The following is a 12348-nucleotide window of genomic DNA, read 5'->3' on the forward strand; positions in this document are numbered from 1 at the left end:
GATGCATTTTTTGCAAGTTTCTACTAGTCACGAGGAGTAGTGGTCATCATGAAGGATTTTAGTGCTTTCTAGATAATGAGGAGATACAAGAACTGGGCTCATAAAATCAGCTCCTGAAAATATTTAACTATCTGAAGTCCTGTTCTGCCAGTTTTTCCTAGAGCACAGAGTACATTTCTGCTTTCCACCCTGAAATCCTTTCAGTGGATGTTGAAAGTCAGCAGCTGCAGCAGCAAGTGATTTAATCCTTGTAGAGGCAGATGGCAAGGGCCAATTTGTACTTCACAAGATTCTGTGCTTTCACTGCCTAGGGCCCAGGTTCAATCCCTAGTTGGGAAACTAAGATCGCCACATGCCATGTGATGTGGCAAAAAAATAAATAAATAAATAAAATTAAAAATAACTAATAAGAACCTACTGTATAGTACAGAGAACACTACTCAATACTCTGTAATGATCTATAAGGGAATGGAATCTAAAAAAGCATGAAAATATTATAGCACAGAGAACGCTACTCAATACTCTGTAATGATCTATATGGGAATGGAATCTAAAAAAGAATGAAAGTATGCATATGTACAACTGAATCACTTTGCTATACACCTGAAACTACCACAACAATGTGAATCAACTATACCCCAATAAACATTAATTAAAAACAAACAGGCTCCCGTCTGGCCTCTGCCTCCTGGCCCTGATGATGTCAAGCTCCTACCTGAAAGTCTACACTGGCTTCTTCTGCCCTTAGGATTTCAGTTCTAATTCTCTGATATGGTTTGCAAGGCCAATCATGACCAGACACCTCCTCCACCTCCCAACTTTCATTTCTCTTCATTTCCCTTGCCCTTCATACTCTTCCCCTTATTTGTTCTCCCTTCCATCCTTACTGAGCTCCTTTTAGTTTCTGAACATGTCATCTGTTTGTAATCTCTGAATCTTAGCCAATGCTAGTCCCCCTGCCTGGAAGAGCTCCTTTGAATCCCCTCCCAGCCTATCACCTTGCTGATTGCACCATTTTTCTTAAAAAAAAAAAAAAAAAAAAACCTTATTTGGCTGCACCTGGTCTTAGCAGCCAATGAAGCATCTTGGAAGTGAAGCCTCCAACTCTCTTTGATCATGTACCCCATGTGGAGAGAGCTGTCCCCTCTGATTCTAGAGCTAAACAAATGAATGTGGTTGCCTGGAGACCTAAACTTGGGATGCTCTGTTAAGCAACAAGAAATAACCAGGGGGTTGTTGAGCCCTGGAAGTGGAGTGTTGCTGCCTGACATGCACCATTGGCTTTGGGACCCGGCAGCAGGCAGGCGTCTAAAGGCTCAGGGATGGTGTCAGAGACAGGGTAGAAGGCTGAAGGTGGGGGCATAAGAGAGCAATGGAGTCTCCAGTTACAGAGGAGAGTTTGGCAATACTGTTGCCATTGTCTCCTGTACTTAGAAAGTCAGAACTGTGCTTCAGGAATTCAGTGACCTGGTGAAGGAGACCGCTGGGCTGTTTCTAAAGGGCTTCTGGGCTTCTCCTAGCTGCCTGATGAATTTTCATCAAGATACATGCATAACCCAGTCATGCTGTCTCCACGCACCATGCACTGAGTCGTAAACAACCTGGGACTTCTCCAGGTCCCTCAAGAGTCAGCTTGTCCAATGAGACTGGCTAGTGTGTTGTCATCTGGGTTGTTCAACCCTCCTGGGGAAGGAGACCCACAGAAGGCCAACTGGCAGCACTGCCATCTTAGCAGACCAGGAGGGGACTGGCAGAGAACCAGAGATCTCAGCACTAGAACTTCTCCTCTTCCCCATGCTCCCCGTTAGGTTGATATACAAAAGTGTTTCTAACATATACACAATAGTATAAAGAATAACCAATCCTCCTCTCCACTATAACCACAACCCTGCATTTTGTGTTCGTTTCCCTTTTCCTTTACAGTTATGCTATGTATGTATATATCTACAGTGATACAGGTAATTTTGCTTGTTTCTGAACTGACAGAACTAGAATTCTACCGTGTGCAATCTCTTGCAGTTTGCTTTATTCTCTCAACGTTCTACCCATGGGTTTCACCTCTGTGGTTTTGGTTTCCATCTTTGCAACCGGTCTATCAAATAAATGGCTACTCACTATGTCCATCCTGGCACAATGTGTTGTGTATCTCGGGTGGCCGATAAACCCTCTATGATGATGCTGTGCAAGATGAGTTCACAGAACAGCCAGACCACTCATTTTCACGCAGACGCAGTTGCAACATCGGGGAAACCGAGTGTCCACATGAGGAGCGGAAAGCAGGCTTTGTCTCACCCACTCTCTCTCTAGGGAGTTTTTTGAGTTAGTACCGTCAGTAATAGAAGTAAAATTTTCATATAATGTAGACGGAACAAAAATAACAGTTACTCCTCTGGGCATCAAACTAACAGGCCTAATATTTTTCTAGGTACTAGAGTATTTGTTTCCTCCGTCAGTCTCTGATATTTTAGTTCTCTGGTTCTCAATTTTCAGTCCTTTTGTCGTCACCCCCCTGAACATTAAAAACTTTGGATGTCTGTATCGCATTCCGGGAAATTCTGATGCAATCGGTCTGAGGTGATGCCCTTGCATGGAGGTTCTGAAAAGTTCCAGAGACTCAGAGATGTAGTGGAGTTGAGAATCTCTGGTTCACACCACTTCGTTTCCTCCTCAGGGTCCAGCGCGGCGCCTGGTGGAAAGTGATGCTCAGAATGGATACACAACGTTCAGTTTCTCAGGAAGGGGGGAAGCGAGGCCTCAGAACCTCAAACCCTTCGGGTGCCCTGGGGCGAAGACCACTGAGGAGCCAAGTCCTGCCAAGCTAGTGGGCGAGGGCGACGCCCCCGTGCCCAGGTCTCTCCCCAACTGCCCCGACTCTAGAAAGTTCCCACCCTGGAGGGCAGGTACTCTCCGGTCAATTCTCAAAGGCCTCAGAAGATACACGGCCACCGCGAAGTTTGGCGGTGCCAGGCGGTTTCTTGTTTCCACAGGTGAGGCAGAGTCTGAAGAAACTAAAGTGGCCTCTTGGGGCTCTGGGCCAAGCCGGGTCGACTTTAGTCCAGAGTCCTCTCTTGGCTTCAAATTGCAGCCTGGCAGCACCTCCCGAGACAGGTGGAGAGGGAGGCACTAGAGAAAGCCTGCTCCGCGAGGAAGGCGGTGCGTCCCCTGCGCCCGGACGAAACCAGCCAGAGCTGCACGTGGCGCGGCGGGAGAGGAGGTCTGCGGAAGCGGACTACAAGTCCCGAGAGGCCTCGCGCTGGGATGGGCGGGGCCTCGCGGGGCCGGGCGTGCGCAGTGGCTCTCGGGAGTGGCGGGGCTGGCCCTCCGGGCTGTCAGCTGTGGCCCCGGGCGCCCGGGCGGGGGTGGTTGCGGCCATTGGCCGAGAGGCGGCGGGGCGGGGCCGTCGTGCGCCGCAGCGGGTTCATGCCGAGCGGGTGGAGGCGGGCAGCCGATCCGGTAGGCGCGCGCCGGTCTGCAGCGTACGGCCTGAACCATGGCAGCGGCGCCCCTGAAAGTGTGCATCGTGGGCTCGGGGAACTGGTGAGCGGCAGCGGGCGGGCGGCGCGGACTCCGCCTCCAGGAAGCCCCTCTCCAGGGCGAGCGGGGATGCGCGTCCCCGCCGCGGCGAGGACACCCGGCACCGCGCGTGGGGAGGCGGGGCGGGCAGCGTCGCGGCCCGGCTGGGCACCGCGCACCCGGGGAGGCCGCGCCGAGGCACCAGCTGGGGAGGCCCAGAGCCCGCGTGCTCATGGAGGCGGCGCAGAGAGAGGGGACGGGTGCCCGCGGGCACCTGTCTGCGCTCGCGGCACCAGGCAGCGGACGCACGGGGGCCACCTGCTCGCCACGCCCCGGGGGTTTGGGCAACATCCTCAGGACGTTCTCCATTCTCCTGGGCAGATCGCCTGGGTAGAGGAGTTGTAGGAGGCTCGAGCATTCTTCCTGGGGTTTCCGTGTCAAGGAAACCGAGGCAGAGGGGGATGAAGGGTGCCTGCCATGCTGGTCGAGGGCGGGGCCGGCTCTGCCCTTCCAAGTGCAAGTCCGGCTCCAGGCTTCTGCTAAGTCTGGTATCTTACTAACATATCGGGAAGAAAAACCAAGTTGCCTACAGCCTGGGCTTTTCCAGTAGCTCAAGGGCTTTGGGAATTCTTAGCTGGGGGGCCGGGGCGGAGGGGGGGGGGATGTTTGCGAAGCTTTGCGTCCCCGCTGTGCTAGGAGTTCTCCTAAGAACTTTAAACGTTAGCCCTTTTAGTTCCCTTTCTCAGACTTAATACAGTTGGATTATTTGGTGTGTTTGGGTGACTGTAGAGGAAAGTGGGCTTGGGGGCGAGGAGGCGGAATATGGTATAGCATCTGATATTTTCAATCTTTTTCCATGGCTGCCCGCTGTTTTTCCCACATTTGAGGGACTGGTATAAGAATAGTTAAAAGACTGATGTCCTTTAAGTCCTGTGGCCGCACACTCATCAAGCTCGCAAGTTCACGCTTGTAGCAGTCCTACAGAAATTGGTACTAGTTACTCGGTCTTCCTCTTTAAGACTTGGCCCAGAAAGTACTTTTTGGAGGAAACCTTTTCGGATTCGCCACTTTTCCATCCCAGCGAGGCCAGGAGCCCTGTGCCCTGTTGCTAACATCTGTCATATCTGCTTCCACTCCTCCCCTTTCAGCTCTTGAGAACAGCAAGAGCTAGGCATGTACTTGGTAAATACTGAATGAATAAACACAAACTAAGTTTTAAAAAAAATCTTTTGGCCATACTGAGCTGCCTGTGGAATCTTAGTTCCACAGTCAGAGATCCAACCCTCCCCGCCCCCTGGCGCCGCCACATGGCCCCCCCACCCCCCACCCCCCCCCACCCCCCCCACCCCCCCCCCCGTCGTGTATTGGCAGCATGGAGACTTGACCACTGGGGAAGTCACCCCAAACTCATTTTTTAACGAAGAAATGTAATTATGTATGATTTAGCAAAAATTCACATATTCACATTGTTTGAAACGTACCCCATAACCCACCAAAAAAAAAAAAATTATTTTCCAAGTTCCAAGACAACCCACAGTTGTCTCCCAAGGTACCTCCTGGAGGAAAACCAGTGTTATCAGTTTATTCTCTTCTTTCCGGAAGAATTCCATCAGATGCAAGAGAATGTTTACAAGTAGTAATTTATCTCACATCCCTGCAAATACTAGGATATTTTGCACTTTTCTGTAAACTTTTTTCAACCACAACAAAATGTTCTGTCCTACATTTAATTGAGTCAGTAACTATCCACGGGAGAGCTTCATTTGGACTTGCTGCTGGACTTTACCGGTTCTTATCCCCAGGCACTTGAGTGAAATGCCGGCTGCCTCGTGGACTGTGAGCCTGGAAACACGCCCATTCATCGTGCGTTCTTTAACACTAGTTTCCTCTTCCGAAAGAGGCCCCAGAACCACAGGTAACAGCACCTTTTCCTTCTTTGGCAAGGTGCAGGAGAAATAGAATGGCTGGGCCATGCGGGGTTTGGGCCTGGAGCTAAAGTTGTGAAATGACCCTCCTGCCTCCATCTCTGACTTTGGCTGCCTTCCCGCAGCTTCACTCTGATGTTCTTAACTGTGCTTCTTGGCTTGCTCCGGGTCGAGGAAATGGAGTGGAACTTGGCTAGTGACACTGGAGCAGAGCAATTGAGAAATGCGCCGATGGTTTGGCCTGGCTGCCGGGCTCCATTAATGATGGGAGCAGATGGGAACAGTCATTGGCTTCCCAGGCTCTGTCCCGGGTACAGAGCCACGCCAGTCCTAGAGAGAGGTTCCGCGACCTCAGCAGAGAGATTCAGGAACTTAGGAACAGAAAATGACACAGAGAGGCTGCCCAGGGGCCCACTGAGTGTTCAGCTCTGGTCATAGACATTTGCCTGTCTGCTCCATACAGATATAGTGGTCTTTCCAGGGGTAGGAATGCAGTGGACACCGTCTCCGCCTTCAGGTCACAGACAGATAAGGACTTGGAAGATTACGTTCAAAAGAAATACAAAGTGGAATGAAATATCTGCCACAGATTAGACGTTTTGGGTTTATTTTCCTCCTGTGGCTTGTGGGTTCTTATTTCCCCGACCAGGGATGAAACCCACGCCCCTGCAGTAGAAGCATGGAATCTTAACCCCTGGACTGCCAGGGAAGTCCCAAGATTAGATGTTTTAAATAGTGTTTTTAATGTTGTTGTTCAGTTGCTAAGTCATGTGTGACTCTTTGCAACCCCATGGACCGCAGCACGCCAGGCTTCCCTGTCCTTCACTGCCTCCCAGAATTTGTGCATATCATGTCCATTGAGTCAGTGATGCCATCCAACCATCTCATTCTCTGTCATCCCCTTCTCCTGCCTTCAGTCTTTCCCAGCATCACAGTCGTTTCCAGAGAGTTGGCTCTTCACATCAGATAGCCAAAGGATTGGAGCTTCAGCTTCAGTATCAGCCCTTCCAATGAATATTCAGGGTTGATTTCCTTTAGGACTGACTGGTTTGATCTCCTTGCTGTCCAAAGGACTCTCAAGAGTCTTCTTCAGCACCGCAATTTGAAAACATCAGTTCGTTGGCGCTCAGCTTTCTTTTTGGTCCAACTCTCAAAGCCATACATGACTATTGGGAAAACCATAGCTTTGACTATACAGACCTTTGACAGCAAAGTGGAATGCAGTGTTTTTAATAGTGTTCGTTAAAACATGGTTCAAAGACCACTTGCATCAGAATTGTGTGTGTGCGTTGGTCACTCAATCATGTCCACCTCTTTGTGACCTCATGAACTGTAGCCCTCCAGGCTCCTCTGTCCATAGAATTCTCCAAGCAAGAATACTGGAGTGGGTTGCCATTTCCTTCTCCAGGGGGTCTTCCCAACCCAGGGATTGAACCCAGATCTCCTGCATTGCAGGCAGATTCTTTACCAGCTGAACCAGAATTAGTACCAAGGAATCTGAACTTGCTGAATCACATTCCCTGAGGGCAGGGCAGATTTTTTTCCCCTCAGGGACTTAAGCCTTTTGCTAACTTTTTTTTTTTTGCCTTGCCACAAAGCATGTGGGATCTTAGTTCCAGTTCCCAGTCCAGGGATCAAACCCATAACCTCGCATTAGAACAGAGTCTTAAACACTGAGCCACAATCTTTTCCATAAACACTGAACCCAATCTTCCACTAATTTTAAAACATTACCAAAAAATAAAAAAATAAAAAAAATAAAACAGATTACCAAAAGACAGGCCCTTCCAGATTCTCAGGAATAGGAAGTTGCCTAAGCAGTGTTTACACTTGGGAACTTGAAGTTGCTGAGAATGCTCAGGCAAATAAAGGTGTTATATCTGTAGCTATAAGGTGGCTCACATTAAGTTCGTCCTGCAATTTAAATGAGCATCTATAACTATGCAGATACCTGAAGAATAACAGGACCTGTCCCACCCTCCTGCACTTTGAGAGTGGAAGCTGGGGCACCTCACTGAGCCCTGCTGGGCTGCCCGCCGCGGGAAACCGGCACTGCGTTTCATAGGCCTGGTCCCGATGACTCATAAAAGCAACTGAAAGGAAAAAACAAAAGCCTCCTAAGTTCCTGCAAAGATGAAACAAAGTTCCTCCAGCAAAAAGATCTCCAGGAGATCTCTCCTTGGGACAACCGCCCAGATACAGGGATAAGATGTAGTTTGAGAACTAAAACCTCAGGGTTGTGTTAGTGAGAGCTCGGCCTCTTTGTGCATCGATACGGGACCAAACCCTGGAGACCAGAGCTGTGGGTGAAGCAGAAAAGGACCGCTTTATTACCTGGTCAGGCAAAGAGGGACACACCAGGCTTCTGCCTGGAAAAGCTGTGTGTATCTTCCAGAGAACTTGATGAGGGTTTTCATAACAGTGGGTCAAAGGTGGGGTTGCTGACAAGATCAGGGAGTATGCTGGATCTCAGGTCTTCTAACCTTGATGAGCTGCTCTAGTCCCTTTAATCTTGCCTTAGGTGGTTTCTCAGTTGATTAGCCAACTGTTCAAATCCACCCTTTGGAACTCAGGAAAGGTATAATGGCTGGAGTCTTGCCTACCAGAAACGGTACACAGAAAGGCCTCTGTGCCTGGGAGCCCCACAGGGCCCCACTCGGTTTCACTTGTATTTGCAGCCCCACCTCTGTGCCTGGGAGCTAAGTCCAGAAACACCCCAAACGTCCTTGGGAGCTCAGGTGAGGCAAGAGGCAGCAGTAATAGGATTCCACCCTGATGTCCTGGTTTCTTACCCTGTCAGTCTAGGTCCTTGAGCAAACTGCTCTCCAAGGGTCAGGTTCTGACTTTGGTACCTGCTGTTTAGGATCATGGTTAGAATGCAGTGTGGTGATCCAGGAGAGACCTAGGTTCAATCCCTGGGTTGGGAAGATCCCCTGGAGGAGGGAAAGGCTCACCACTCCAGTATTCTGGGCTAGAGAATTCCATGGACTTATTGTCCATGGGGTCCCAAAGAGTTGAACAGGACTGAGCGGCTTTCACCGCTTCAGGAGCGTGCAGAGCCACTGGCACTCAGTCAATGTCAGCTGATGAGAAAATATTACTTTCGTTAGTTGGGTCACCTTTGACCAGCACTGTTATCAAGTCACACAACGGACCTTTTCAAGGTCAATGTTTAATAAGGTGGAGTGGGAACCCAGATCCTTCTAACTCCAATTCATGTCTCTGTAAATTCTTATCATTTTCAGTGAGAAGCATACTTCTACCTGAGAGCCAATGCTAATCACAAAATGCCAAGGAACAGAGGCAGAGGAGGGGAAAGATCAGAGAGCAGGGGAGTTTCTAGAAGTTATCTTTTGCCCTTGTTTACACTGTCACCTCACAGCTTGACTGACTCCTGGGACTGAAGGTCAGGGGGACCTTTGGCCTGCTTTGCACTGATGGCCGAAGCTGGACATGTGGGTGGCTCTTTTTGCCCTGCTGGAAGCATCTGAATATAGCCTGGCTGGCTCTTCATCCCCCGTGTCGTCCTTTTTCGTCTGTGTTACTTAGTGTCAGTGATGATTCTTGCTGTATCCTGACATGGAGAGCTTGAACGGATTTGAGCATCGGTATGTGAGCTCCTCTGAAGTCAAAATGACCCTTTCCCTGTCCACAGGCAGCGGAACTGACACGCCTCTGCTCTGGAAGCAGGGGTGGGTAGTGATGGGGAGGGGCGACCTGGGAGGAGACCCACTTCCCCGACCAGCCAGGCCGAAAACACCTTCCAGGCTGATACACCTATTTCTATTTCTGTGCAGTAAAAACATCACAGCTATTCTGGGGGTGAGTCCGCTTTTCCTATCTGAGCCCTCTTTCACCATTCTTCATTTCCTCCTTGTCTTTAAGGGGGATAATCATTATAGTAGTTACCACTTATGGGCATTTTCTGTGTCTGGGATATGTGCTATTTCATGTATATCTAATAATAAGCCTATGAGGTACTATTATTATCATCCCTATTTTAGATGATGAAATTGACATCGGAAAACTTTTCAAGGTCAGTGGTTAATACAATAGAATTGAAACGCAGATCCCTCTAACTTCAGTGTGCTTGTTTCTAGAAATTCTTATCATTTTTATTTAGTTTTTTGGCCATGACCAAGCAGAATGTGGGATCTTTGTTCCCAGACTAGGGATCGAACCCATGTGCCCTGCCGTGGAAATGTGGAGTCTTAAGCCCTGGACTGCCAGAGAAGTTCCTAATTCTTACCATTTTTAGTGAGAAGCATACTTTTATCTGAACAAATCCCATCTGCACAAAAAAAGTGAATATCTTACCCTCCCTAAAAAAGTCTAGTATAAAAATCAAATTGAAGTGAGGTCTTAAAAAGTGTCCCAGAGGGACTTCCTTGGTGGCAAAAGTCTTGGGAAAAAAGATCCTGTTCAGTTTCCCTCCGCAGCAGGCATCCCTTCTCCTGCAGTTACGGCCGGATCACACTTTGCTGTTTATAAGGTGTGTGCGCGCTCAGTTGCTTCAGTCATGTCTGACGCTGCAACGCCATGGAGTGTAGCCCGCCAGGCTCCTCTGTCCACGGGATTCTCCAGGCAAGAATACCGGAGTGGCTTGCCATGCCCTCGTCCAGGGGATCTTCCCCACCCAGGGATCCAGCCCGCATCTCCTGCGTCTCCTGCCTCGAAGGTGGATTCTTTACCACTGAGCCAGCAAGGAAGCCCCGTTAATAAGCTGCCCGACCTTAAAATGAATCTAGAAAATTAATCATTAGAAAAGCCTTGTATGTGGGAGACCAGCTTCCGCCCGCTAGCCTCAGAGCAGCGGCCAGGTGAGCCCACTCTTTCTGAAGACACGTCCCATTGTTTAGAGAGTCATGGATCCACCAGCTCTTCTCTGTAGTATCTCCAGGTTTCTCAGCAGTTGCCGGTGGGAAGTTGTGTCAGGCGCCTCCCCTCCAGATCTTTCTTCTGCCCCTCATCCCTGACTCCCAGGGCTTGATGGCATCAGGAGCTAAGCCTGGCGTTCCTCCAGCTCCTCTGGGGCTCTCCTCGCGGCGCTTTGCCACCCTTCTGCACTTTGGGGCTCAGCGCCTTTCGCAGTTGGGGGCCAGGACTTCAGTTATCTGCTGCTGCCCAGCTATCTCCCCCTGAGACTTCCTGACTTCAAACAGCCGTCACTGTTGGCTTCTGAGTCTGGGGCTCGGCAGTTTGGGCTAAGCGGGGTGGGTCTGTGCTGGTCTCTCCTGGGCTCACTGGTAAGGCAGCATTCGGGTGGGGAGTGGGCTGGGGCTCTCGGTCCTCCAAACCCCCTTTCATGGGGGATGGGCTTTGGCCAGGCTGATGGGGCTGACAAGCCACATGTTTCTCTGTCTGTAGCAGGCAAGCTTGGGCTCCTCCGTGTGGTGACTGGATTCCAACTTCCAGAAAGAGTTCATATGAATTCCTCACATACGTGGAATTATACAGTGATTTTTTTTTTTTTTTGGTAACTGGCTTATTTCATTTAGTATAATGTCCTCATGTTTCACTTGTACCATGTACCAAAATCTCCTTCTTTTTAAGGCTGAATGATGGGATATATACACCACCTTCTCTTTCTCTGTCGGTGAACACTCGCTATCTTTTGGCTCTCATGTATAATTCTGCTATGAACATTGATGAACAAATACCTCTTCAAGATCCTGCTTTCAAGTCTTTTGGGTGTACGCCCAGAAGGGGAATTGCTGGATCAGATGGTAATTCTATTTTTAGTTTTTTGAGGAACCTCTGTATTATTTTTCATAGCAGTTGTGCCATTTTACATTCCCACCAGCAGAGCACATGTCTTTTCACTGAACACTTGCTTTTTCGTTTTGTTTTAATATAGTAGCCACCCTGACAGGTGTGAGGTAGTATGTATTATATTAATTGCATGTGATCATGTGTTAGGTACACTTTTGCATCCTGTTTTCTGTTAAATGTAGCATTCTATCTTAGGCTTTTCACCTGCAGTTTAGAGTTTGATCGACAGGCTCTTTTTTTCATCTCCTTCTCCCTCTCCTTTTTCTGTGTGAAGTTGTTCGCACCTCTGTGGTTGTTAGCTTTGATTTTAAACTTAGGAAGCTTCCCTATCCAGAGATCAAATAAGCATTCACCAAATTGAATCTATTTTTAAAATACTTCATTTTTCACATTTGCATCTAAATACTCTGGCATTTGATTGTTCTCTAAAAGCCCTTAGCTGCAAAAAATTATGCAAAATGTTAACAGTGGTTCTCTCTGGTAGTGAGTTATTTGTAATTGGCTTTTTCATCTTTCGTGAATAGCTTTTAGAAATAAGAAAGTAGATGTTATTTAAACCAAAATTGTGGAAAAGGAAATGGCAACCCACTCCAGTATTCTTGCCTGGAGAATCCCATGGAAAGAGGAGCCTGGTGGGCTACAGTCCATGGGGTCGCTAGGAGTTGGACATGACTCACAGACCAAAATTGACCATTCTCTTCCCTTGAATACGTAGGCTGGATCAGCTCTGGGCTTGGGATGAGAAGAGTCTAGCTGAACCCTTGTTTGTTCTCCCTGAAGAGTTTCCTCCTTGGTTAAAGAGGGATGGTCTTGTGGGTTCCTTTCTGGACCAGAAAGCTTCTGCACCGTGCAGTTCTGGGAATTGTCAGCCTGCCTGGATAGATATCTTGTCCCTCAGCTGATTAAAATATCACTTCTTTTGGAGAGGAAGCGAGGAGCCAGCACCAAGGGGTTGAGGGTGTTGCCTAGTGGAGGTTAGCACTTCCAGCAGGTGAGTGTCTGTCCATCTGGGACCCAGGGAGAGAGAGCAGAGTGGTGAAGACATGTGAAGTGAAAGTTGCTCAGGCGTGGCCACTCTTTGCAACCCCACGGGGTATATAGTCCATGGAATTCTCCAGGCCAGGATACTGGAGTGGGT

General features: G+C 48.9%; 1 protein-coding gene across 1 annotated transcript in view; it reads left to right on the forward strand.

Annotated features, from left to right (window-relative positions):
• The first annotated feature begins 3290 nt into the window (after window positions 1–3290).
• GPD1L (glycerol-3-phosphate dehydrogenase 1 like) overlaps window positions 3291–12348 on the forward strand; it is a 58018-nt gene continuing 48960 nt past the window's right edge. The window contains exon 1 of the mRNA XM_069561314.1: window positions 3291–3537. Within this exon, the coding sequence (XP_069417415.1) occupies window positions 3491–3537 (47 nt within the window). The 5' untranslated portion in view covers window positions 3291–3490. The remainder of the gene's footprint in view (window positions 3538–12348) is intronic.

The sequence above is a fragment of the Ovis canadensis genome, chromosome 19 (assembly GCF_042477335.2).
Source record: "Ovis canadensis isolate MfBH-ARS-UI-01 breed Bighorn chromosome 19, ARS-UI_OviCan_v2, whole genome shotgun sequence".
In the NCBI taxonomy this organism is placed as follows: Eukaryota; Metazoa; Chordata; class Mammalia; order Artiodactyla; family Bovidae; genus Ovis; species Ovis canadensis.